The sequence below is a fragment of the Bos indicus x Bos taurus genome, chromosome 14, assembly GCF_003369695.1.
Source record: "Bos indicus x Bos taurus breed Angus x Brahman F1 hybrid chromosome 14, Bos_hybrid_MaternalHap_v2.0, whole genome shotgun sequence".
Taxonomy (NCBI): Eukaryota; Metazoa; Chordata; class Mammalia; order Artiodactyla; family Bovidae; genus Bos; species Bos indicus x Bos taurus.
Window position 1 is genome coordinate 1149165 of NC_040089.1, and position 26563 is coordinate 1175727.

Genomic DNA, 26563 nt, shown 5'->3' on the forward strand with positions numbered 1-26563 from the left:
TCCCCAGAACTTCCTCTCTGCCAGGACAGGCGCAGGGGGCTGGGGCCCAGGGCTCTGCTCCCCCACGCACCCTGCCCCCGCCCTCTGCCCGGTGGAGCCACAGGTGCAGGCCCGCCTCTGACGCCCTTGCTGGCGCATGTGATCTGTGGGCCCCACATACAGCTCTGGATGTCTCAGAGCTCCCCTCTGTCCTCCCCAAACCTGGGGTCCGCACAGGGCTCAGCCAGGCGGTGTGCCCGGGGCCCTTCCACACGACCCCACGAGGGCCGTGGAGCGACCAGGCCTCTCTGTGGGCCTTGCTCTCTGCCCCCTCGGTCTGGGCGCTGGGGGCTGTCCTGACTCTTGACAGAATCCCAGGCTGCACGTGAGGCTGATCCTGAATGGACTGGTGGGCTGTGGGGGCCCCGTGACCTGGGCTGCTCTGTGCCCCAGGGCGCCCGCCGGCGAGAGGAAGACGCGGGTTTGCCCCCTCATAGTCCAGCGGTCCTGTCAGGGCCATTCGCCGGGTGCAGGGCCTGAGTCTGAGGCTGCTGCTACCTTGGGGTGTGGTCAGGGCAGGCGGGGGCCTGCCTTCAGGGGGTGGGGGTACATCCCCCCTCCCCTGGGGGCCCCTCCGCCTAGGCTGGCAGCAGCTGGAGGAGTAGCCACACTTCTTTCTGGGGGTCTCCACGCTGAGTGCTGAGCTCCGCACAACCTGCCTCCCCTGCAGAGCTGCGGGGGGATCCTGGCCTTCCCACCCTTCTTCCCTGGCCCCCCAGCCACTGGGCCTATGGTGAGAACAGAGGCCGCCTCCCTCCCCACCTGCCCCTGCGGGCCTCCGCTGACCATGCCCTGCTGACCAGTTGGCTGGGGCAGCCCCCCACCTCCACGCGGGGGCAGGGAGGTGGGGTTTGGTGCACAGACCACAGGGCAGCCTGTCCCGGGGACACAAGGCCGGCCAGACAGCACCAGCCGCCTGGACCCCCGCCCGGTGGCCAGCTCCTGGCTGTAAGGAGAGTAGATTGCTCCCAGCTGTGGGAATGCCCATAGGCTAGCAGCTCACTTAGATGAGTAATAATTAAAGAAATAAATTTTCTCCTCTGGTGTCAACAGAACTGTGACTTCAGCAAGAAAGTGCAGCCCTCCTTGCGGGGCGCGGGGGCTCCACCCTACCTCCTGGCTGCAGGCCTCTCAGCACAGCCTCAGCCCGTCGGGGTGCCCACCATCCCAGGCTTTGTGGGGAAGAGCCGTGCCCTGCCCGTCTCTCAGCTCCAGGGGCAGGGCCTTCTAGTAGGCACACCTCACTTCCCCAGGACCGAAACCAAGCACTTCCTCCTGGTCTCAGTCTGCCTGCCTGCAGGACCCAGCCCTGGGCCCCCTCCCTATAGGCTTCGGCCCGGATGGGTCAGCCTAAGTGCCTTCAATGCCCTGCAGTAGAGCAGACCCCGAGTCTCCCTGCCCCAGCCCCTTTACTCAGCCTGTGCTGCAGGACTGGCTCCCAGGCTTGTTCTGAGCCCCAGGCCCCAGGCGTAGGCTGTGGGGAGCAGTTTCTCTGCCGCCAGCCTGCCGCTGCGGGCCCTGGGCAAGCAGGGGGGTCTCTGCACCTCACCTGTAACCTGTGACCTGTCGCCTCCTCCCTGGGTGCTGCAGGGTCACGCAGAGCTGCATATGAGAGAGGGTCCCCCTGGGTGGTCAGTCTACCCTTGTGCATCCAAGGCCCTGCCCCACGGCCTCTGCCGCTCCTGGACGCCTCTTCCCCAGGGTGGCACGTTCCAGGGCAGCGTGGCCAGGCGGGGGCTGTGGGAGCTGGCAGTGCTTGCCCCTCTGTGCCCTCAGACCCCAGGGTCCTCAACTGGGGGGTGAGCCCCTGCCTGGGCGGGAGGGGGTGGGGCGGCCTTGCTGCGCTATTTTGGGAAGACCCCTAGGAAGTGCAAGTTCTCCAGAAGGCTCAGCCCTCCTGCTTCGAAGTTGCCAGGGTTTTCAGCTGAACTTTTTAGCGCCTCTCAAGCCAGCTATTTTATGTGCATTTTTTAACACTGCAAAGCATTTGAAAAGGTGCCTCCTCCTGTTCCTGTAAAAATTCCTACCAAGGCCTACACTGGCATTTTTTAAGAGCCACAGTGGAAAGAGAACTAAACCTAAGCACCCCCCAGAGGCCAGACCTGGGGCTGTTCTGACGGCAGACTGACGACAACATCCCTGGGGGGTAGATGCTGCCCCAGGGTCACTGGCAGCCTGGCTGAGGCCGGGAAGCCGCGCTCACTGACCGCTATCAGATTGCACTGTCACCCTCAGGCTAGCAGGCGGGGGCCACCACGTGCCGTCTGGACTGACCTCCCCTGCCACTGGACGATGGGTGTCCCCTGCCTGGAAACCAGTACAGCCTGGAGCCGCCCCAAGACCCCTCGCCCCCAGCCTCCCAGCTCTGGGCCCCCCTCTCCTTTCCGTGTCGTGCCCCCCCCCATTCAACCCTGTAACTCGGTCCCCCGGGCCTGGACCCCCGCAGGAGCAGCCTCCCTCCCAGGAGTTCCCCTGGAGGAGACTGGGGCTCGGAGGAGCGCCCCAGCGCGGCAATGCAGGCGCTGCCCAGAGGGAGAGGCCGGCACATGCCTGGGGTGGCGCTGGGCGCCCTGCAGCAAGCCAGGGGCAGGGCCCTCCAGGTGGCGAGGGGGCCACCTGCCCCACGGCCGCCTCCAGGCCAGGCATCTTGGGGACGTCCCTTTTTAAACCAGGAATGCTTTGTCATCGCCTCAGGTCCCTAGAATTTCTGAGTGATGTCAGTTGTGCCTCCTGCCGCGACTCCATTTCAGCAGCTGCCTGTGGGAAACTGGATCTGGTCTGGGGAGGGTCACGTGTGTGTTGAGGAACTGTGGCTGTCCCGAGCGGCTCTCACCCTGCCTGCCCGCCTCGGTCCTGGGGACTGCCCGGGTATGTAAATGGCAGGCGGGAGCTGCGTGTCAGGCTGGACGCCCCCTCTGCAGGCGAGCCTGGCCATGTGTCCACCTGCCTTCCTGTCACCACAGACTCCCCTTCGGGCCACAGTCAGTGACCTCAGAGAGGCCCTGCTTGGTCTGCACACTTGGGGTTTTGAGGAGTGTCTTACAGGATACCAACACAGTTTTAGGAGCTGGGTGCCTGCCAGGGCCTTGGAGCCGCGTGAGGCAGGCCAGCCCGCAGCCTGCTCCTCAGGCCATCTGGGAGTCTGGTTTCCAGGCAGGGGACACCCATCTTCTGGTGGGTTTCAGCATTTGTGGAGGGTTTCAGCATTTGCGGCCATATACTTCTCAGCTTCTGTTTCACAGTGCTTTAAACAAGCCGTTCTTAGCTGCTGCAAAACCGAGTGGCATTCCCAGACCCTACTCAGGTCCCACGTCCCTGGGCTCTGCTCCAAGCAGAGGGAGGTAGCAGGGAGGCCCCGCCACCCCGTTCCTGTGACCACCCGCTCTGAGGCAGGACCACTGGCCAGACACCAGGGTGGCCTCTGCCGGATCCCCTTGGCTTCCACCGTGCCCTGGCCCGGGTGGCCTGGCTGGTGAGCAGGGGGAGGGCAGAGCTCCGGGCGGGCGGTGGGCCTGGCGTGACCCAGCCCCTCCTCCCACAGGCCGCTTGGACCCTGCCAGCAGCTGCAGCCGCTCCCTGGCCAGGTATGTGCCTCGGGGTTGGGGGGCTCCCCGGCCTCCCTGCCTGCAGGGGCTCACGGCTCTCTCCCTGCCCCCAGCCGGGCCGTGCAGCGCAGCCTGGCCATCGTGCGGCAGGCGCGGCAGCGGCGGCGGCGGCGGAAGGAGGAGTACTGCATGTACTACAACCGCTTCGGCCGGTGCAACCGCGGCGAGCGCTGCCCCTACGTCCACGACCCCGAGAAGGTGGCTGTGTGCACCAGGTGCGTCCCCCACCCCCAGGCGGGTGCGGGGCGGCGGGGGGTGGCGGGGGGCCACGGCTGCCCTGGGCTCCCGCCCCTCAGACCCGCCCTGTGTGCGCAGGTTTGTCCGGGGCACCTGCAAGAAGACGGACGGGACCTGCCCCTTCTCCCACCACGTCTCCAAGGAGAAGGTGAGCTTCCCCCGTGCCTGCGGGCCGGAGCAGCCCCAAGGCTGCCCCCCTCCACCCTGCTCGGCCCGCCTGGGCCCCTCTGCCATCCCCTACACGCCCAGCGCCCCTCCCAAGTGCGCCAGGGGGGGCCGGCCGTGGGAGAGGGAGGCGCACAGCTGGGCTTCCCCCAGCGCGGGTGGCTGGGCAGCTGAGGTCAGGGGTCCCTGCTGGCTGCGGGTGTCCTGCCGGCCCCAAGGGGGGGTCGCTGCGGGCCCGGGGAGGCGCTGCTGCTGCTACAGCTTTTCCCCTTGAGGAACTTGGGAAGAATCAGCATTTTCTCCCTAATAGAGCTTCGAAACTCTGTTGTGAGCAATTTGGAAATTCACGTCGAGTTTCGGGTTCATTAGCTCCGGCTTTGGAGCCGGCGCAGGCTCTGAGCTGTCTGAGGCGGACGCCCCGCACCAGCGCCCTGAATTAATGTTATTGTTATTTGTGTGGACGTGGTGGGTGCAAACAAGGTTAATTGAAATGAGAATGCAGTTTCCTCTTGATAGCGGCGCTGACAGCTAGGAGGAGTTCCGTTTGGTGCAAGAGTTGGCTTTATTATCCCTTTTTATTAGCGCTAATTTGGGCCCTGTATCAAAACGCACATTAAGGGAATTGTCTGCAGCCGCAGCTCCACCAGCCCCAGGCCGGCCGCTCCCCTCTGCGCTGCAGTTAAAAGACAATTAAAAATAAACTCTCCTCGCTAAATCACCCTTTGTTTCTCTGCTTCCTCCCTCCTTCCCTCCTCGGCTAGTCATACCCCCCACTCTCCAACCCCCCCACACACACCCCCACCTCCTGCCAGAAAAGTGAAGCCCCCCGTGTGTCCTCTGGAGGCAGGAGAGCGCTCGGTGGGTGCAGTGGGCACCACATGGACAGGGCAGGCAGGGCTGACAGCGCAGGGAGAGCCTGGGATAGGCAGGCGGCGTGAGACCTGCAGGGCCACAGCTGTGTGAGCTCCTGGCAGGGTTCCCCCCTAGGAGGCTGGCCTGCAGGGGGCAGGGCTCACCCCACGGGCCCCAAGTGCAGAGGTTGGTGTGGGCAAGAGACACAACCTCCCCTCTCCACCTCCACTGGCCCTCAGGCCTCGCTTCCCTGCTGCCCACCTGTGTCCCCCACCAGGTCTCCCTGGGCCGGCCTGCCCTCTGCCAGGCCCCTACGGTGCCCACCCACAGTCAGTGCCAGCAGAGCCCCTGCAAGGGCTGCTCCGAGTCAGGTCTCCAGCTCACAGACGCTGCCGGTGCCCACGTGCCGGGCAGCTGGAAAGCCTGCTGGGTGTCAGGTCCTGTAGGCCGTCACCCTGCTGGGGCACCCGCACGCTGCCCCCCTTCTCCCCTGCCCTGCTTTTCTAGGTGCCGGCGCCTCCAGGCCGCGCCCCCCCGCCTCCCCCCGCCCCGAAAGTCCCGCAGCCCAGACCAGGCAGGCTCGGGGCAGGTGGCGGACTTGGGGACAGCACATCTGGGCCTGAGCTGTCCTGCTGGCTGAGTCCCCATCTCTGTCCTCACGTGATCGCAGGCCTGAGCGGCGTCGCCCCTGGGGAGGCTGGGGGTCTCACTTTGGGGTGGGCCAGTCTCTCTGTGGCTCACGCCTGGTGATGGAGCCCTGGGTGGGCCCCTCGGGTCCTGGTGCCCCTGCCTGTGAGGTGGGGCAAGGAGGGAGGCTGGGGGCGCTGCCCTGGGCCTCACTGCCTCCCGCCCTGCAGATGCCTGTCTGCTCCTACTTCCTGAAGGGCATCTGCAGCAACAGCAGCTGCCCCTACAGCCATGTGTATGTGTCCCGCAAGGCGGAGGTCTGCACCGACTTCCTGAAAGGCTACTGCCCTCTGGGTGCCAAGGTAAGGGGCATGGGGTGGAGGGGCACTGGGGGTGAGGAGCTGGCCCGGGGGCCAGGCCCACCCTGCTTTGCGGGCCTGTCCTCCCCACCTGCCCATCGACAGCTGACAGCTGACACCCCTGTGGGCCGGGGTGGGCCCCCTGGGCAGCGGGTCCTGGTGCCCTAGAGGGAGCCTCCTCACCAGCCCAGGGACCTCAGCAAAGCCCGCTGCCTCGTCCGCAGATGCTCGTGAGTGACCACCCTGCCTCAGGGCTTGTGGGCTGCCCTGGGGGAGCAGGGCTGGCCCTGAGCCCGGGGAGCGCGTGTCTCTGCAGGCCAGCTCCCTATTCCGGGCTGGGCTTCACCCTGTGGGGAGCACGATGGGAGCACAGCTGCTCCCCTGCTGGCCTGTGCACAGCACTCTGGGGCCCCCCGCGGAGGCCCCTCCTGCAGAGGTGGGGCCCGGCTGGTGACTCCAGAGCAGCCCAGGTGGGGTGAGGTGGGGGCGCAGGACCCCCATGGAGGCTGTGGGTGATTATTGTAAAAGATTCCAATGTAAATGAAAATATCAAGGCGATATTTAAGTTCTGCTTCTATTAGTGGAAGTGCTTACTGCGTGTGTTTCAGCGTGTGGGCGCTGCGTGGCTGCCACATGATGGATAGCGGCTTGTAATTATAGATGGGAAAAGCGCTGAGCAGGCCGGATCCGGCAGGGGCGGAGGCAGCAGCCTGGGCCGGCAAGGGTTAATTTTATTCTCTAAATAATATAAAAAGTGCTGAGTCGTCACCTTGCTCCTGAAGTGGAAGTCCTCAGATGGGCCCCAGAGAGTTTATAATATTCCACTGAATCAAGTGGAATTGTTAACCTTGCTTCATAAAGCGCTGGCTTGTTAAAGACACATGTCCCCTTTTCTTGTGAATGATTTAAGCTGGAGTAGATCCGTGTCCTTCACCTTTTCAGGGCCACGTGCTGCTCCTGGGTCTGGGGCTCACTGGTCAGCCTCTCTCATCTCCTCAGTTTGTCCCTCCGGACTCTCAGGATACTCGGGGACACGGCCAGCCTCCGTGAGCCGCCGGATGTCACAGCGACCGCCTCATGCTTGCTCCGCCACTCCTGGTGCTGGTGGTGGGCTCCCCTGATGGCTTGCTGTTGAATCCACACGCGTGTCGGGGAGACACCGAGGGCGGGTGTTCCAGCACTGCCCTCCGCCCCGGCCAGCCTGCTCGGGTGTCTATGGCGCTGTCGCCCGGCACGCCCACCAGACTCGCGCTGCTCACACATCCCCAGGGTGCTTTCTGGCCGGAGGTCCAGCCCTGCCTGGGCCTGGAGCACCGCGCCTCCAGCCCCTCCTGGCGCAGAGCAGACCCGAGCGTGGGTATCATCTGCAGCCACCTCTGTAGCGACAGCGACTCCCCTGCCCTTATGGTGCCTGGCCCGCTCTCCACGACTTCCTTCTCCCTCTGTCCTCCACCGTGTCAGCGGCCCACCCCCGCCGCCTCCTGACGCACAGAAGCGCCTTGTCCTCTGGACGTCTTTCTTGGAAGTCACAGACAGTGTCTCTGTATCCGTTCAGTTCAGTCGCTGAATCGTGTCTGACTTTTTGCGACCCCGTGGAATGCAGCATGCCAGGCTTCCCTGTCCATCACCAGCTCCCGGAGCTTACTCAAACTCACGTCCATCGAGTCGGTGATGCCTTCCAACCATCTCATCCTCTGTCGTCATCCCCTTCTCCCCCTGCCTTTAGTTTTTCCCAGCATCAGAGTCTTTTCTAATCTTCACAGCTTTACTGAGATAGAACTCATATCCCATACAAATCACCCATTTAAGTGCACAATACTGTGGGTTTTGGTGCATTACATTTTTAATTTTAGCAGAATTTGCCGTTTTTAAGTGTATAGTTCAGTGGTATTAATTACATTGACAATATTATACAACCACCACTATCTGTTTCCAAAACTTTTTCATCCCCCAACAGAATCTCTAAACAGTTGGCAATGACTCCCTGTCCCCTCCTCACCACCTCCTGACAGCCACAAATCAACATTTTGTCTCCATGAATGTGCCTATTCTAGGTATTTAACATAGGTGGAATCTTATAGCTATTTGCCCAAATCTTTTTTGTATCAGTTGAGATAATCATGTGGGTTTTTTCCCCTTCATTCTATTAAGCTAGTCAATCAGACATACTGACCACATCGATCAATCACAAATATACTGATTGATTTTTGGATGTTGAACCATCTTTGCATTCTGAGAATAAATCCCACTGGATCATAGTCTATAATCTTTTTAATATGCCACTAGTCCAGTTTTGTAGTATTTTGTTGAGGATTTTGACATCTGTATCCATAATAATATTGATCTGTAATTTCCTTTTCTTGTAGTATCTCTGTATGCTTTTGGAACCAAGGTAAGGCTAGCCTGGTAGATTGTTTTGGCTGTTGTGTGTTAGGAAGTATTCTCTCATCTTCTGTGTTTTTGGAGGAATTTGAAAAGAATAGGTGTTAATTCTTTACATGTTTAGTAGGATTCACCTGTTGAAACCATCTAGTCTCGGGCTTTTCTTGATTGGGAGGTTTTATGATTACTGATTCAATCTCTGTACTATACAGCTGACCCTTGAATACCAACCCCCCAACACAGTAAGAAATCTGCGTGTAACTTTACAGTCAGCCCACCACATGCCCTGTTCGCATGCCAGCAGCTCCTGGTGTGCAGTCAGTGCCGACTGCAGCCTGGGCTCTTGGCTGTTACACTAGTCCGGGTCTTACCTGGGCTCCTGGCTGTTACACTCGTCCGGGTCTTACCTGGGCTCCTGGCTGTTACACTCGTCCGGGTCTTACCTGGGCTCCTGGCTGTTACACTCGTCCGGGTCTTACCTGGGCTCCTGGCTGTTACACTCGTCCGGGTCTTACCTGGGCTCCTGGCTGTTACACTCGTCCGGGTCTTACCTGGGCTCCTGGCTGTTACACTCGTCCGGGTCTTACCTGGGCTCCTGGCTGTTACACTAGTCCGGGTCTTACCTGGGCTCCTGGCTGTTACACTCGTCCGGGTCTTACCTGGGCTCTTGGCTGTTACACTCGTCCGGGTCTTACCTGGGCTCCTGGCTGTTACACTCGTCCGGGTCTTACCTGGGCTCCTGGCTGTTACACTCGTCCGGGTCTTACCTGGGCTCCTGGCTGTTACACTCGTCCGGGTCTTACCTGGGCTCCTGGCTGTTACACTAGTCCGGGTCTCATTTAACAGTCCCAGGTTGTTGTTGTTCAGTAGCTCAGGCGTGTCTGACTCTTCGCGACCCCATGGACTACAGCATGCCAGGCTTCCCTGTCCATCACTATCTCCTGGAGCTTGTTCAAACTGATGTGCGTTGAGTCAGTGATGCCATCCAGCCAACTCATCCTCTGTCACCTCCTTCTCCTCCTGCCTTCAGTCTTTCCCAGCATCAGGGCCTTTTCCATTGAGTTGGCTCTTGGCATCAGGTGGCCTAAGTACTGGGGCTTCAGTTTCAACATGAGTCCTTCCAGTGAATATTCAGGCTTGATTTTCTTTATTATTGATTGGTTTGATCGCCCTGCAGCCCAAGGGACTCTCAAGAGTCTTTTCCAGCACCACAGTTCAAAAGCATCAGTTCTTCAGTACTCAGCCTCGTGGTCCAACTCTCACATCCATACATGACTCCTGGAAAAACCACAGCTTTGACTACAGGGACCTTTGTCGGTTATTTGAGCTTTGGGATAAGTCATAACAAGGAAGCAGATTTCTTCACTTTTTTCTTCCTTGTGGTTATTTTAGCTGTTCTTTCCCCTTTATCCTTCCAGAAATGTATTTTAAATGCCAGGTAAGGTTTTTAGAGTTGGAATTTGGATTCGGGTTGACTTGAATCTGTGCCTTAGGTTTGGTGAGAACTGGTCTCACCGGTCTCTACAGTGAATCTCCTATGTATGATCAATGCGCTGTCTCTAGTGACACAGACTCGCCTTTGATGTCATTTGATAAAATTCTTGCTGGTCTTATCTCTGTTAAGTTTATTTCTCTCACATTTATTATTATTATAAAAAGCTTGTTTTTAAATGTTATTTTCTTACTGTTCATTGGTAACGGACATACGATTTTTAATACTGATTTTGTTTCCAGCAGTCTTGCTAAATTATATTAGTAATTGTAATAATTCATCCATGGGACTTAGTCTTTTGGGTTTTTCTACATAAACAATCATATCTTTTGCAAATAATGACTGTATTTTCTTCCTTTGAGTTTCTTTTTCTGCCCTGCCTATAAGCCCAGTAAGATAGTAACTCATAGCTGTGGGCTTCCAGCTGCACCCCTTGGTGAATGATGATGATGGTTTCGTGAAGGTTCTGTATTAAGCTAAGGAAGCTCCCTTCTATTGCTAATCTGCTAAACTTTTGTTGATTCTGACTTCCATGATGCTCTTCTTTCTTGCCTCTCAAGGTGATCACATGGTTCCTTTCTCTTAGGTTGCTAATGTGCTGATTTCTATTCCCTGGTTTTCTAACGTTAAACTAACCTTGCATTCCTGAGATAAACTCAGCTTGGTCCTAACATGGTCTTTTTACACATTTCAGGACTCATTTTTTACACATTTCAGTTTATTTATGATTTGTGTAGAATGTGAGTCATTGTTCATGCAATTGGCCTAAAGGTTGTTTGATCATCTCGCTGCGGTCAGGTTCCAGGTTTAAGACCCCTCTGGCTGCGTAGACTGAGCTGAGTGTTCTCTGCTGTCCTCTTCTGTGGGCTGGTTCATGGGAGGTTGGGTAGTGCATTCTTGAATAGCTGGTAGAACCACCGTGAAACCCTGGGCTGGCGCTTGCCTTGTTTAACTACTGATTCAAATTCCTTTATGGTCTATATTCATTCAGATTTAATGTCAGATTTTGGCAGTTTTTCTAGAATTTGTAGATTTTGTCTGTGTTTTCAAATTTATTGGCATAAAATTTGTTCATTGTGTCCCCTTCTGCAGCACCAGCAGTTAACGGCACTTCTGTCATTCCTAATATTGTTTATATGTTCCTTTTCTCTCTATGTCCTTCTCTCTGCTTTCTTTGTTTTTCTGTTTTCCTCTGACTTTGAGGTGTTTCGTCTTTGCTAATGTAAGACTCCGAGGCTGAGGGCTTTGCTCCAAGCGCTCCTTTAGTTCCAGTCCATCAACTTTGATGAGTTGTTTTAGTGTTGTCATTTGGTTTTAAATATCACCTAGTTTCTGTTGCTTCTTGACTGACTGACGCATTATTTAGCACTAACTTTCTTTATTTCCAGGCTTCCCTAGTAGCTCAGATGGTAAAGCATCTGCCTGTAATGCAAGAGACCCGGGTTCGATCCTTGTGTCTGGAAGATACACTGGAGAAGGAAATGGCAATCCACTCCAGTTTTCTTGCCGGGGAATTCCATGAACAGAGGAGCCTGGCAGTCTATAATCCCAGGAATTTTCCTTACTTCCAGCTCTGCGGGGCACATGGGGCAGGGGCAGGGGTGTGGGGTTTGCTTTTTCCTCGGCAGCCTTGCACTAAGGATGGCGGGGGCTGAGGTCTGAGACCAGCCCTGCACCCAGTAGACGTTCCTCCATCATTTCACCTGCTCAGGAGTTCTTGGATGATTTCAGAAGGTTCTTTACATTTGAGCCTAGATTTGGGTTGCTCTGGGAGGGCGGTCAGTTCAGACCAGCCATCTCTAGTCCCACAGTCAACCGGATGTGAGCTGCATGTGGGATTTCACAGTTTCTAGTGCCGCTGTAAGAAAGTGAGACAGAAACAGCTGGAACGAGTGTACGTGACCCAGTGGCTCACAGATGTCAGCGTGCAGTCCCAGAGGAAACCGAGGTGCTGCCTTTTACCGGGTCCCTCTGTGCCAGGTCCCGCCTCCCGTGTGTTGCTCCTGTTGAGCCGCCTGGGCTCAGAGCAGCGGCGGGGCTCATGGCCACCATGGGACGGCACAGAGACAGCACCCGCCGGCCACCTCTCTGCACCCAGCCCAGGGTGGGCTCTCCACACAGAGGGCCTGCCCATCCCTCTGCCTGCCCAGGAGAGCCCGCTGCAGCATATACCACCGAGGGGACCACTGGGATTCAGGGCAGAGGGCCCTTGACTCGGGGGCTGGGGGAGCAGGCGTTGGGGAGCAGGGCTGGGTCTCCCCAGCACAGGGAGGGGTAGCCGTCCAGGTGCAGGGGTGCTACCTGCCTGTCTTCACACCAGCCCCGGGCACCAGTGTGAAGGGCCTCTAGTTCCTGGGTGGCAAGTGAGGGCCAGGTGTGGGAACAAGAATGGGGTCAGTGCCCAGATCCTGCTCACAGAATGGGCACAGGCTCCGTGGGGTCCTCGGCCAGCCTTGTCCCGCGTGCTGGGAGCCAGGCCGACATCTGGGGCTCTGAGGACACGTGCCCAGTGGGGGTGACGGGTCCAGAAGGAAGTGGTCTCAAGGCTGTTGCCATGACACTTCCAGTGGCTGTGCCAGGGGGCCCCCTCGAGCTGCTCAGGCACCAGGGCTGGTTTTAAACTTGACTCTGGGTGTTCTTGCCTGGAGATCCCATGGACAGAGGAGCCTGGCGGGCTACAGTCCATGGGCTCGCACAGAGTCAGACACAATGGAGCTGACTGAGTGCACACGGGGTGGTTTTGGGGCTCTGCTTGCAGGGGTTTCCATCTGGGTCTCTTTCTAGCATGTCACCTGTCACCTGGTCAGCATGAGGGTGGCTTCCTCCTCCTGGGTGGGGCCCACTGAGCCAGCTCTTGGGGGTGGGAGAATAGGCCCCTTCCTCTAGGAGGACCAGGCAAGAAGCAGGCACACGGTAGGGCTACAGTTCCTGCCTTGGGGCAGGGGGGCCATGGAGAGGCGGGCCTTGGGTCCAGGCTCTGTGCTCCCTGTGGGCCTGGTGGGCAGAGCTGAGGCCATCTGTTGCCCCGGCCTGCCTGACAGTGCACCCTCCGTGGGGTGCCCCCCACCCTGGTCCTCTGCCAGGACAGGTGGGCTGCAGTCAGGAGGAGGAGGTAGCTCCCTGGGAATCCGCACCCCAGCCTCAGTCCAGGCCCAGGGCCAGGCTGGGTGGTGCTGGTACAACCAGGGAAGTGCCCTTGACCCTCAGACTGACCCTTCCTATCTTTGAGATGGGTAGGGGTGAGCGCCCTGGGGCCTCTCTGGCCTGAGGACCTCAGACCCCCAACAGGAACCCTTCCGCGTGAGCCCCACTGGGCGAAGCAGGCGGGCCCCCTGCGTGGTGCTGCGGTCTCCACCGGCTCACCCAGCTGTGCCCTCCTCCCGCAGTGCAAGAAGAAGCACACGCTGCTGTGCCCCGACTTCTCCCGCCGGGGCGTGTGCCCCCGCGGTGCCCAGTGCCAGCTGCTCCACCGCAACCCAAAGCGCCTGGGCCGGCGAGCAGCCACCCCCACAGCCCCGGAGCCTGGCAACACGCCCCCCAGGAGCAGGGCTTCTACCAGCCACGGGCCCAGGTGACGGGGACTGTGGGTGCGGCATGTGTAAGCTTGGGGTGGGGGCAGGAGGGAGCCCTGCATCCCCGCCCAGCTCTGGGGGCTTCACACCCCCCAAAAAACCTCTGTCCAAAGTTGGTGAAGTGACCTCCAGAGGTGCCCCACCCCCGGTCCTCAGGCTGGACGAGCGGAGAGCATCCCTGACCCACCCCAATCTCCAGGGGCAGGGGAGGTCCTAAGCGACACTCGTGGCTGGGCCCCACGGTGTGCTCCCCTGCCTGCGCGTGTGGGAACCCGTGTGGACGGGGAAGGCTCCAGGAGGTGAGGACAGCATCAGCGTGCAGCTGCTGGAGGCCCTTAAGTGTCACCAGTCTGTCCTCGGCCCACAGGCCCGCCTTGAACCTGCGTGGCAGTGCCTGATAGCTGCTGGGCAGGGATGGGTGGGGGGTGGACGGATGGTGTACAGATGGTGGGCCAGCACCCTCTGGACCTCGCCTGCCCCACGCCGCCCGCCTCACACCCCGCTCCCCTCCCGTTCCTACAGGAAGCCCTCGGCCGCCCTGCGCCCCGCCAGACGGATGTCCAGCCCCCCCAGCTCCATGGCTGCTGGCTCGACCTCACCCCCCTCCTCCCCACGGGTGTTAGCTGCGGCCTCCCCCTCCCCCTCCTCCCCCTCCCCCTCCTCCTCCTCCTCTTCCCCCTCCCCCTCCTCTCCCTGCCCCCCCTCCGCCTCCCTGTCCTTGGAGCCAGAGGAGCTGTGTCTGCAGGCGGCTGAGGCCTCAGCGGGAGCTGGCTCCGGCGGCCTCTCCAAGCTGCCCTCCTTCATCGCCCTGCAGTCCTCGCCCAGCCCTGGAGGCCAGCCCAGGGCCCAGGCCCCCAGGAGCGCCTCCTCCAAGGACTCAGGTAGGCAGCCCAGCTCTGGCGGCGCGCACCTCAGGCCTGTGGGTCAGCCTGGGGGGCCTGCTGGTCCCAGGGAGCCGGCGGCACGGTCTCTGGCATGGCAGGTGCGCGCCTGCAGGCCCACAGGGCGGGCGCGAGGTGCGGGCGCAGAGCACCGCTCACAGACCGCCCAGCCGAGGGCTGATTTAATTAGAAAGCACCCATTTCTGTTAATTTGTTCTGGAAGATCACCGCACACTCCTGGAGAGAACAGATGTTTCCTCTCCCCCGATGAACATTTGGGGCTTGGTAAATGGCTCCACTCAGCCTTGTTTAGGAGAGAAAAGAGGATTTTATGGCTGCAAACGACCCTTTCTGTAAACATTTTACAGCTCTCTGCGCGTTTGAGTGACGATAAACCCCACGCAGCTCGGCGGGCTGCAAATTTGCGACCATACGGCTATCATTTTATTGTCATATTTCACGGTCGTAACGTTAATGGGAGATGCTTGCCGCAGCCTCTTCTCCCAGCTCTGCTGAGCGAGCTCACACGCTGCCTGCTCAGCCCCCGAGCCAGGGGCGCCAAGCTGCGGCCAGGCCCTCCGTGGGCAGGACACCCTGAGGGCGGGAGGAAGGAGCAGATAGCCCCAAGCCACCAGTGTTTTAATTTTTGTTTTTAATTACGATGAGAAACCCTGCAACCAGGCCTAGAATCAGAGGAAGCAGGGGCGGGGAAGTGGTGACTGTCGACCTCCACAGACGGAGCCCAGCAACCGTCCTTCCCTGCTCAGGCCTTGCCGGCTTCCTGGGGGCCTGAGGGGCCCGGGGCTATGGCTGGCTGAGCAGGTGACTGGGGTCCTCGGCCCTGCAGTGGGATCCCAGGAGGAGTTGCGAGCTTGCAGGGGGCACGTGGACAGTGCTGGCCTGTGGGCTGGTTTGCCGGCCTATGAGGCCACCAGGAGTGTCCTTGGTGAGGAGAGGCACCGGGGTGCCCAGTGGGGGTGGGGCCCAGGGCGGCAGCCTCTCCCACCCCAGCCCAGCAGCCCTGGCTGGTCCCTGGGGCCTCGGGGCCCCCAGCAGCTGCTCACACACACCCTGGGTTTCCGTGTGGAAGGCGCCGTCTGGCAGCGCCAGACACCTGTCCCCGCGTGAGCCTGAGCGGTGTGTGCGAGCCACCGGCACCCGGTGCTCAGGGCTCAGCTGCAGGCTGCGGGGCTCCTGTGGGGCAGCCCACTGCCCAGGGCCAGGCCTGGACCTGCTCCACGCGGGACCCCGGGCCACTGGGTGGTGTCCCAGCCCCTCCCAGTTTCGAGCAACCCCTGACCCAGAGGCCTTGAGGGAGCCCTCCTGTGCCTGACCTTTGGCCTTCTTGGAACAGGGAAGTCGCTGCACATCAAGCCGCGTCTGTGAGGGTCCAGGGGGCCAGCCTGCGCCTACCTCAGCCCCATCCCAAGAGGAAGGAGGCTCCGCCCGCCACCGCCCCGGATGAGGGGCCGCCTGCCACGGAGCGCCCCCAGGGGTGGCAGGGCTGTCCCCCTGCCCGCCTGGCTTTCAGCCCTGTGTGACCAGTGCCCACGCCTGGCCCCCCTCAGGCTGGGCTCCACCACTTCCCCACCCCTGGGCCTTCAGCCTTGCCCTGAGAGGTGCCTGGCAGGGCTCCCCCGTGCGATGTCTGCCCTGTCCTCCCACAGGCCTCCTGAGACTGCCGGGCGGGCCTCCCTGGCGGGTACTTTGTGTTCAGCAATAAAGGTTCTGTCCTGTGTCTGCTTGGCTGTCCCGACCGTTGCTGCTGCTGCCTAGCCTGCTGAGCACAGCGCAGGTGGATGCACAGGGCCCAGGGGTCCCAGAGCCTCCCCCAGGATGCGACTCCGGGGGGACCTGGAGGCCTGAGGTTGAGGGGAAGGTGAGGGGTACGCCCCAGAGCCTCCTCCAGGGCCCCCCCAACCTGCCCACCTGGCCCGGCCTCTGGGTAGGGATGTGGGCCCCTTCCCTGCCACCCCAGGGTGGCTCAGGGCTGAGGCCGCCTGTCCCCCATGGCCAGGCCAGTGTGCTTTATGGTTGGGAGAGGCCTGGGCAGGCCCTGGGGACTGGAGGCAACAGGCTGGGGCCAGAGGGCCTCCCCCAAGCAGATCTCTCCTCCAGAGCCCCTTCCCCGGGCCTCTCAGGAGAGCAGCTGGGCCAGAGTAGGGCCAGGGACAGGCCAGGGCTGCCGGACAGAGTGGACAGCTCATCGCCCCCTGAGCTGTCTCCAGTCCCAGGGCACCTGGGCAAGCTGGCTGAGAGTGATGACCTCAGCCCGGGGCCCTGACAGGATGCAGCCCTGGCTGGTAGCTCCCCACTGCCAAGGCCTGGAGTGGAGCCGGGCCGCTCAGGGTATCTGCCCCTCACCCCCAGGCAAGTGAGGTGTGCTCCCTTCGAGCACCTGCCTGCAGCCACACTCCTAGGGTGCCCCTGCCCCCGCCTGCCTCCATCCCCGCCAGTCAGTCGGCTGCAGCAGGGACCTGTGCCACAAACCACCCTGTAGGCGGGGCGCCCTCGGGCTCCCCTGCCCACAGCCCCACACGACTCCTGCAGTTGACCACAGGGGAGTCGGCTGTGTGGCTGCTCGTCGTCCCGCTGCTTCTTCCGGCCCCAGTGGGAAGAGCGCTGTCCAACTCTGGCTGACAGGGGCAGCCCAGGCCTCTGAACACACTGCCTCCTTGAGGGTCCCTCTGACCGAAGAAGGCCCCTTGGCCCTCCCTGGCTCCAGATGAGGCGAGGTCCCACAGATGACGAGAGCCAGGCGGGGCCGTGGAGAGGGGCCCGCCTGGCCTCAGTGTGCAGGGACCCGCTGTCCAGCAGGGCAGGGGTCCCGGCCTCAGCGTGCGGGGGCCCGCTGTCCAGCAGGGCAGGGGTCCCGGCCTCAGCGTGCAGGGACCCACTGTCCAGCAGGGCAGGGCTCCCGGCCTCAGCGTGCGGGGGCCCGCTGTCCAGCAGGGCAGGGGTCCCGGCCTCAGCGTGCAGGGACCCGCTGTCCAGCAGGGCAGGGCTCCCGGCCTCAGCGTGCGGGGGCCCGCTGTCCAGCAGAGCAGGGTTCCCGCTGTCCTGTGCCGATCGCTGGCACCTCCGCCCGGGGCCCCGAGCCCTGTCTCTGGGGCCTGATCTGTGCTAGTTCAGCAGGCTGCTGGACACTGGACTCAGACCTGACTGCGAAGAACGGGCCCACAGCCCAGCAGGGAGCTGAGTGCTGACAGTGAGGAACCTGCAGAGCAGGGGCAGCAGCCTGCCTGGCCGAGTGCCCTGGGCCAGGGCTGAGCCCCTTGCCCAGCTCCTCCTCCTGGCCTAGGCTGGCAGGAGGAGCAGGCACCGGGGTGCAGCCTGGGGGCCACCGAGGCCTCCCCCACTTCCTGCCTAGGCTGTCCTTGATGCCCACGGTCAGCTCCACCACAGAGGGACAGAAGGACCTCTGACGACGGGAGGACCGAGGTTCGAGTCTCCCTCCCCCGCCTGGAGAGACGGGAGACCGAGGGAGACTCGGGTGTTTGTTTCTCCCATCCGATTGACCTCCCTGCTCTTCCCTCCATAGTAAAGGAGGGGACCCCAGACTGTGAGACAGACACCAGCTGGACAGGAGGTGGGCAGGTGTTTCCATTACGCGAGGCGCTCCCGACAGACCAGTGGGTGCTGGGCCCCTCCTGTTGGGCACCCAGCACCTGGCTGGGACCAGCGCTGTTCTCCAGGGCCTCCCCGGCCGCTCCACCTCCTCAGGTGTACTTCCTGTACCCGGGCCCACTGCTCACGGCACAGCCCACGACCCTGAGGCAGCCGGCCTGACAGCTGCGGGCCCGCAGGGAAGGCTTAGGAAGGGCTGGGCGCCCCAGAGCATGGGGGTAGCCCTGCCCACAGCTGCCTGTGCTCCTGGGCCCCTGCCCTGCGGGCCCACACCCCGTGACCCGCTGAGGACCGGTCAGCCTCCGGCTCAGCCTGGTCAGACTCCCTGCTCCCAGCAGGGGAGGGGGTCACCGTCACTGTGGGCTCCCTGTGCTAAGGGCAGATCAGCTGGGCCCCCGGGAGGAAGGGCCCGTCGTCCCCACCAGCCCCGACTGCATGAGGGCCGTGGAGTCCAGGCAGGCCCTGCCCCTTTGTCCCCTTCACAGGTACCTGCTGCCACCCCAGGCCTGTGGCCCCGTGGACTGCCCTTCGCCCTGGTGCAGCCTCTCAGGTGATGGCCCCAAGGACAGGGAGCCTCCTGTGAGGGCTGCGGGGCTCGCACCGTGATCGTGAAGCACCCCTCCCGTGGGCAGGGTGGGCCCTCAGGTGAGCCCCGAGGTCGTGTGGCCAGCAGGGCCTCGGGATCTGGGCTGCGGGGCTCGGGGGAGGCATCTGACGTGGGGGCCCGAAAGTGCCCCCGTGTGGGTCTCAGGGAGGGGCCTGCCTCTCCCGGCTCCTCTGCAGCCTGACTGACCGTGGTGGGTGGGGAAGGCACCCACCCCTCACTGTCTGAGCCCAGGAAGGAGCCCCTGGCGGGACAGCGGGGCTGCCGGGTCTAGAGCTGGGCCTGAGCTTGTGTAGCGCCTCTAAGCCCCGCCTGGAGAGCGGGGCCTCCATTCCCAACAGGGACTACTGTGGCCTCGTCTTGTGACTCCCATGAGGCTGGGCGGCTGGGTGACCGCTGGGCCTGGGCAGACCCTGCAGCGCAGTGCTGTGATGGCGTGCGCACCCTGCAGCTGGACTTGTCGAGAGTCTAGGGCACTGAGCTGGGACCTTGGCACTGTGCTGCCCGAGGGTGGTTCCAGGGTCCCCAGAGGGGCCGCCCCCCCAGACTCTAATCCCCACCCCACATCAGGCCAGGCCCCTCGGCCTTTCCCGTCTCCCGTTCTGTAGGGCCCCCTCCATCTGCCTGGATTCGCTAGGGCAGTCATCAGGCGTGGGAAGCCAGGGCGGCCTCCAACCCCCTGAGCCTGGGGTCTTGGCTCCTCAGATGCCAAGAAATGGTCCCGACAGTCTGAGAGAGCTTGGGAGCATCTTCCCCAGAGAAGCCTTCAGACAACAGTGCCGCCCCCCACCTGACCCGCCCTTGCCACGACCTTGAGACGGTAGCCCCACAGGACTCTGGACGACAACACTGCCTGCAGGCGCTGGACTTATGCTGATCTCCTGCACAGACGTGCTGTGTAGTTCACTTTCTATTTTATGGTTTATTTTCTGCTCTCTCACCCGTTCTCGGGTAGATTGTATTTTCCAGAGATGCTGTGACTGTGTAGTTTTTCCTACATACTCCATGGGGGATGGTGTCTGTGCCCCTTGGATATGAGCACTGCCACCCCTCACGAAAATGCCAAGCATATCTGCCTGACTCCCTTGGACGCTCACGCTGAGAACCAGCCGCCACGCTGTGAGGAAGCCCAATCAGTCAGCCACCGTGTGCGGATACTGGTCCGGCTACGGCCCCATCGTCTGCCGGCCACCAGTCCCTCAGCCTTCAAGTCCTCCCAGCCGCCATGGTCCAACTGCACCCAGGACAACCTGTCCACTGCAGAGCCCACGAGTGCCTGTTTCCTACCAGGGACCCCTGGGCCACCTCCCTGGCGGAAGGTGCTGGAAGCTGCCCCTGGACAGGCTGCCTGGCACACAGAACTGCTCAGTAAAGACACGTGCGTGTATTTACTGAGGAGCCTCCACACAGTCCCTGTGGCTCCCTGGCTCCAAGCGCTGGTTGTTTGCTGGGCGGGCAGGGAGGTCCCCAGAGGGCGAGGAAGAAAGGGAGCCTTTTCTGGGCCACATCGAATTGGCGCATCCTCTGCCGGCTCCACTGCTGGTCGAGGGAGCCACGGCTGGGCCTGCAGCACTCCTGAGTGCCGTCTCTGGGGCCTGCGAGCCTTTCATGGCAGAGAGGAGGTAGCTCTGGGCTCTCGTAGCCTCTGCCTCTGAGACCCAGCTGACAGCCCCTCCTTGAACTTGCCAGGTCCCAGGCCAGCAAGTGGCGAAGAGGAGGTTTCTGAAGAGAAAGGAGCGAGCCTGAAGCCCACAACCAAAGTCAAGAAGGGGCAGACTTTCCCTGGGCTGGGAAGAGCCCGTCTCGCCTGTAGAGTGGGGCGCCGGGGGGTTGGGGCCTGTGTACAGGGGCGCTCAGCCCCTTTCCCAGCCCCCTGGCAGTGACTCAGGACAGAGGAGGGCTCAGCTGCCACCACGAGAAGCCAGGGAGCAGACTCAGGGCCCCTCCACCTTCCAGGGCTCCTGCTCCCGAGAGCTTAGCCCAGGCCTGCAGGCCCAGACACCTTCTGGGAAGCCAGTCTGACCTGAGATCAAGCCCAGGACTGGAGAACTTACCGAGGGCCCAAGGCAGTTGGGGACATGGGTGCCTTGCTTGGTTCCAGGTTGCCCGAAGGCCCTTGTGTCTGTTCCCAGTTCTGAGTGCAGTCTTTGCAGCCGGCCCTGCACTGGGTCCCTCTCCCCTGGGGACAGACAATGAAAGGCCTGTGAGTGTGACTGGGCAAGGGGCTGGCTGGCTCTGGCCCAGCACCCTTGAGCACCACATTTTGGGGCCAGATGTGGGCAGGTGTCCCTGACTTGGTGTGGCTGAGCGCAGGCCTCGAGGAGGTTTGGGATAGGGAGGGGCTGTTCTGCAAGGCCTCCCTGGCTTTAGCAGCCTTACTGCACCTCTCAGGACAAGGCGTGGTGACTGGGTGGGACTGGGGATGCCGCAGAGCTCGGCAATGGCTGCAGTCGGTGGCCCTTGGCCTGGGGCCAGGAGCTGTGAGGAGGACCCCCACCTGCACCAGCCTGGCTCCACCCAGCACCTTCCCGAGCTTGGAACCACACTCTTGCCTGGTCCAGTGGCCTGGCTGAAGCCATGCCATGAGGAGCAGAGGCCAGGTGGCCAGTGCAAGGGCTCGCTCCATCTCAGACGGGCATATGGACCACCAGCTTGCCACGCAGCGTCTCCCCTCTGAGCTGTGGCTTCCCTCTGAACGCCAAGTGCTTTCAGTTCATTTCAGTTCAGTTGCTCAGTCATGTCCGACTCTGTGACCCCATGAACTGCAGCACGCCAGGCCTCCCTGTCCATCACCAACTCCCGGAGTCCACCCAAATCCATGTCCATTGAGTCAGTGATGCCATCCAACCATCTCATCCTCTGTCGTCCCTTCTCCTACTCTCAATCTTTCCCAGCATCTGAGTCTTTTCAAATGAGTCAGCTCTTCACATCAGGTGGCCAAAGTATTGGAGTTTCAGCTTCAACATCAGTCCTTCCAATGAACACCTAGGACTGATCTTTAGGATGGACTGGATCTCCTTGCAGTCCAAGGGACTCTCAAGAGTCTTCTCCAACACCACAGTTCAAAAGCATGAATTCTTCGGCGCTCAGCTTTCTTTATAATCCAACTCTCACATCCATACACAACATTGGAAAAACCATAGCTTTGACTAGACGGACCTTTTTTGACAAAGTAATGTCTCTGCTTTTTAATATGCTGTCTAGGTTGTTTGTAACTTTCCTTCCAAGGAGCAAGCGTCTTTTAATTTCATGGCTGCAGTCACCATCCACAGTGATTTTGGAGCCCAGAAAAATAAAGTCAGCCACTGTTTCCAATGTTTCCCCATCTATTTGCCATGATGTGATGGGACTGGATGCCATGATCTTCATTTTCTGAATGTTGAGCTCTAAGTCAACCTTTTCACTCTCCACTTTCACTTTCATCAGGAGGCTCTTTAGTTCCTCTTCACTCTCTGCCATAAGGGTGGTATCATCTGCGTATCTGAGGTTATTGATATCTCTCCCGGCAATCTTGATTCCAGCTTGTGCTTCATCCAGCCCAGCGTTTCTCATGATGTACTCTGCATATAAGTTAAATCAGCAGGGTGACAATATACAGCCTTGACGTACTCCTTTTCCTATTTGGAACCAGTCTGTTGTTCCCTGTCCAGTTCTAACTGTTGCTTCCTGACCTGCATACAGGTTTTCTGGAGGCAGGTCAGGTGGTCTGGTATTCCCATCTCTTTCAAGAGGGCTTTAAAGGGAGCCCCCTAACCTGGCAACACATGTCCCTGAGCACCCAGGCTGGGTTCATCCCTGTGGGAGGGGAGAGGAGAGGAGAGAGGAGCGGGGTCACCCCCATGTACATTAAAAAGTGAGGTTTCACTTGCCATTGCGACAGTTTTCTTCTTACAAAATACTAGACACTTGTGAGGAACCAGGTAGAAGCCCTGATAGATAAATGCCCCCAGCACATGGCTAGGCTGCCCCTGGTGACGTCCTGCCCGTAGTCCCTCCAGACTTTTCCTTCTGTGCACAGATGGTTGGTTGCATTTAAGAATGAGTTAAACTGTAGAAGTCATATGATAGTATAGAGAATGGGGGGAGGGCTCTCTGGGTCATGGCCCCATCTCAGTTGACCCTAGAAGGCCCCTGCTCTGGGCACACCCGCGGCTCTACAGATTACTACCCAGTCACCAAGCCCTGGGTAACCGGCCACCTCTGGTCCCCTAGTCCGGCTCTTAAGGCTTCTCGCGTTGGAGGCCTCCCACCTGCGCCCGACCCCCATCCCCGCCCGCACCTAGCTCTGAGCCCCATTCTCCGCCAGGAGGCCAGATCTCGGCGGATGGGCAGCTGGGGGCCGATTCCTAACGTGGTGTAGGCCTGGCAGCCCTCCGGCCTTGGGACAGCTCCCGCGCCCCGCCCGTGCCGGGTCGGTCCAGCCCCTGAGCCTCAAGTCCCACCAGCCGCGCAGGCTCCGGCCCCCACGCTCCGGTCCCTGACCCCACCTTCGCTGCTCCGCGCGCGACTCCCTCTGCACCTGCACCGTATAGCGGGGGCACCGGGCGCCCGGCGGTGAATCCCGCCGCACCGAGGTGCCAACAACTTTGTTGACTAAATTCCTGAACCCGCCTGAACCGCGAAGCTAAAAATAACCAGCGCTCCCGCGCAGCGCCCGGCCAGGCCGCGCAGCGTCACCCGTGTCGAGAGGCCGGAATGTCCCGGCGCCACTACGCTAGCAGGCTGAACGCGGGCTCCCCGATGGACCGACGGAAAAAATCTTGGGAAGGGGCTGCGGGGTCACGGTCAGCCGGCGGCGGGGGGACGAGGTCACCAAGGAGCACCCCTCGCCCCGATCCCCGAAGCTCTGGCCACTCCGTGGAGGACGCGAGGCATCGGAGGCCGCAGGCAAGGCCCCGCGCCGCCCGCGCGCCCCCAGCTCCCCAGGCCCTTCCCGTGCAGCCCCCCGAGGTGGCCACCAGAGGGCCCTGCCCCTCCTCTCCCGGGCAGCGGGTCACCACCCCTTCCCACAGCTGTTCCCTGCAGGAGACTGACAGCTGGGCTCCTGGTTGCCATGGGGATATTCAAATTAGGCGACGGGTCTGGGGCTCTTATTGGCCCGGAGGCGCGTACTCCTCCCAGAGAGGCGGGCCCAGGCGCCCGGCCCTATAAAAGGGAGCGCGCGGCGCGGAGCTTGGCGGTAGAGGCGGGGCCGGCCGTTCGCGGGCGGAGCGCGGGGAACCCGAGTAGCCCGAGGCGGTGGCTGCACCGCCGCCCGCCCGGCCATCGCCGGGGCCGCTGGCGGAGCGGGGTGGGGGGGGGGGGGGGTGTACAGGGGACCGCGGACGGCCTGCATCCGCTGGGGAGCGACCCAGGGTTGCGCGAGAGGCCCTACTGGCGGCGTCCCCATTGGCCACCCCAGAGTTGGCCGAGTGAAACTTTTCCCTTCGCGCTTCGGCTCGGAGCCCGCGCCTCTCGCTGCCCGGACCCACCGCCCGTGGGAAGCGAAGGGGGGGGACAGGCCCGCGGCTCGCCCCCCCCGGCCCCGCCTCCCGTCGGGGCTCAGCCGGGCGAGGCGGCGGGGCCCCCCAGGCGATGGCCACGGAGCTGGCGATGGGCGCCGAGCTGCCCAGCAGCCCGCTGGCCATCGAGTACGTGAACGATTTCGACCTGATGAAGTTCGAGGTGAAGAAGGAGCCGCCCGAGGCCGAGCGCTTTTGCCACCGACTGCCACCCGGCTCGCTGTCCTCGACGCCGCTCAGCACGCCGTGTTCCTCCGTGCCCTCTTCGCCCAGCTTCTGCGCGCCCAGCCCCGGCACCAGCGGCGGCGCGGGGGGCGGCGGCGGCGCGGCCCAGGCCGGGGCCACCCCGGGGCAGGCGAGTGGGGGCCCCGGCGCCGTCGGGGGCGCCTCGGGGAAGCCGGCGCTGGAGGATCTGTACTGGATGAGTGGCTATCAGCACCACCTTAACCCCGAGGCCCTCAACCTGACGCCCGAGGACGCGGTGGAGGCGCTCATCGGAAGCGGCCACCACGCTGGGCACCACGGCGCGCACCACCCAGCGGCCGCTGCGGCCTACGAGGCCTTCCGGGGCCAGGGCTTCGCGGGCGGCGGCGGCGCGGACGACATGGGCGCTGGCCACCACCACGGCACCCACCACGCCGCCCACCACCACCACCACGCGCCCCACCACCATCACCACCACCACCACGGCGGCGCGGGCCACGGCGGCGGCGGCACAACCCACCACGTGCGCTTGGAGGAGCGCTTCTCCGACGACCAGCTGGTGTCCATGTCCGTGCGCGAGCTGAACAGGCAGCTCCGCGGCTTCAGCAAGGAGGAGGTCATCCGGCTGAAGCAGAAGCGGCGCACGCTTAAGAACCGCGGCTACGCGCAGTCGTGCCGCTTCAAGCGGGTGCAGCAGCGGCACATTCTGGAGAGCGAGAAGTGCCAGCTCCAGAGCCAGGTGGAGCAGCTGAAGCTGGAGGTGGGGCGCCTGGCCAAGGAGCGGGACCTGTACAAGGAGAAATACGAGAAGCTGGCCGGCCGGGGCGGCCCCGGGGGCGCGGGCGGGGCCGGCTTCCCGCGGGAGTCCTCGCCGCCGCAGGCCGGGCCCGGCGGGGCCAAGGGCGCGCCCGACTTCTTCCTGTGAGCGCGGGGCCCAGAGCCCGCGCCACCGCCGAGTAGAGGCTCGCGCGGGCGGCCGGGGGCCTGGACTTGGACTCCGCAGCTCAGGGCGAGGACGCACGGCCGCGCCGAGCCTCCCCAGCGCGCCGGCCCCCGCGTGAGTGCCACCGCCTCCGGCCGGGCCGGCCCCGCGCGGCTTGTCTGCAGGCGCCGGACAGAGGCCCGTCCCTCAGCGCGGTCTCCTCTCTCCCGGCTTGCGCACCTTCCCGGGTCGCCATCCCGACGCTGTTCCAGTTCCTCTGCTCGGAGCACGGCGACTCCCAGGAAGCTGGACCGGGTCGAAGTCCTTCCTGGCGTCCGCTTGTACATACGTGGAGCGCGGTTGTGCGCCCGACCTCACCCGGACCGCCACGGGCAGCCGGCGCCGACCTGCACCCTTGGTCTCCTTTCTTTTGGCCTCCCTACCCAGGCCTTTTGTACTCCTTTTCGAAGCGGTACTTATTTTCGAAGTATTTATATTTATTTTGCTCGGTGATCAGAAAAGGAAACCCCGGAGAAGCTCCCTTCTTCCCGCCGGGGTTGCCCTCGGATGTCCGTGTGTCCCAGCATGTGTCGCTCGCTCGGAGGGTCCTGGCCCCTGCCTGCCCGCTTGCCCGCCTGCCCCCCACCCTGCCACTGGCGTCCCCTAGAGATTGACGTGGAGGAGCATTATCTATGCTGTGTTCAGTCCTGCTGCCCTACTGTACTCCGGGGTGGGGGGAGGGGGGTGGGAGCTGGCCGGGACTTCCGTGCTGCTATTTCTCTATGCACCAGATCGTATTTATGGCTCCTGGGGAAGTATATCTTATTTTAACCCTCAAGAGAAGTGAAAAAAAAAAAAAGTAATGCACAGTATTTCTAGCAGAAAAAAAAATTTTTTTTAAGAGGAGGTTTCGCCTGAATCTCCTGGCATGGAGTCCGGTGGAGAAAGTGTATAATTTTATTTTAATTTAAAATGTATTTCGTTTTGTTTGTGGATTCTTTTTTAAACAACCTGATCACTTTTGGAGTGGCCAGAAGAGGGAGGGAAGGCCGAGTTCTGGCCCCTTTAAGCCCCCAGCCCCTGACTGCACCCTGCACCCCGGCCTGGGCTCCTTCCACGCCTGCTCGTGGGGGGCCCGGGAGATACCAACTCCTTGCAAGTTTTGTTGTGCTGTGGGATTTCGTTGGGTTCTTTTTTCATTTGCTACGAAACTGAGGAAAGAAAAACACACACACACAAAATAAATTCATTTAGATCCAAAAGTTATTGGAGCCTGGCTGGTTTTTCTGTGGTTTTCGTTTCTGCCATATTTCTTCCTGAATAGAAAGAAAAGGAGTTTCCCAAACTAAGCCCTGCCTTAGCTCCAGGTGACCCACCCCTGTTGAAGCGGGGAGTGGCCGGAGTTGTTTAAAAAGGCTGCTGCCAGGGCCCGACCGGTAGGAACCTGCCCCCGAGCTGCCCCGTGGGGAGGAGGCCGCAGGGTGAGGCCCCGAC

The 26563-nt window shown here is 61.6% G+C and overlaps 2 protein-coding genes across 2 annotated transcripts in view; both read left to right on the forward strand.

The window, feature by feature from the left end:
* Window positions 1–15951, forward strand: part of ZC3H3 (zinc finger CCCH-type containing 3) — a 63763-nt gene extending 47812 nt beyond the window's left edge. Inside the window, exons 6-12 of the mRNA XM_027560424.1 lie at window positions 3581–3623; window positions 3698–3859; window positions 3960–4029; window positions 5756–5887; window positions 13145–13329; window positions 13853–14211; window positions 15566–15951. Of these exons, the coding sequence (XP_027416225.1) occupies window positions 3581–3623; window positions 3698–3859; window positions 3960–4029; window positions 5756–5887; window positions 13145–13329; window positions 13853–14211; window positions 15566–15597 (983 nt within the window). The 3' untranslated portion in view covers window positions 15598–15951. The remainder of the gene's footprint in view (window positions 1–3580; window positions 3624–3697; window positions 3860–3959; window positions 4030–5755; window positions 5888–13144; window positions 13330–13852; window positions 14212–15565) is intronic.
* A 6146-nt stretch (window positions 15952–22097) lies between these two features.
* On the forward strand, window positions 22098–26331 carry MAFA (MAF bZIP transcription factor A). The gene has a single exon (XM_027560577.1). The coding sequence runs from the start codon at window positions 24017–24019 to the stop codon at window positions 25070–25072; it is 1056 nt and encodes a 351-aa protein (XP_027416378.1). The 5' UTR covers window positions 22098–24016; the 3' UTR covers window positions 25073–26331.
* The last annotated feature ends 232 nt before the right edge of the window (window positions 26332–26563 follow it).

Excerpts from the sequence above, each read along its gene's own strand:
- MAFA (XM_027560577.1), top strand. The coding sequence starts at position 24,017 with ATGGCCACGGAGCTGGCGATGGGCGCCGAGCTGCCCAGCAGCCCGCTG.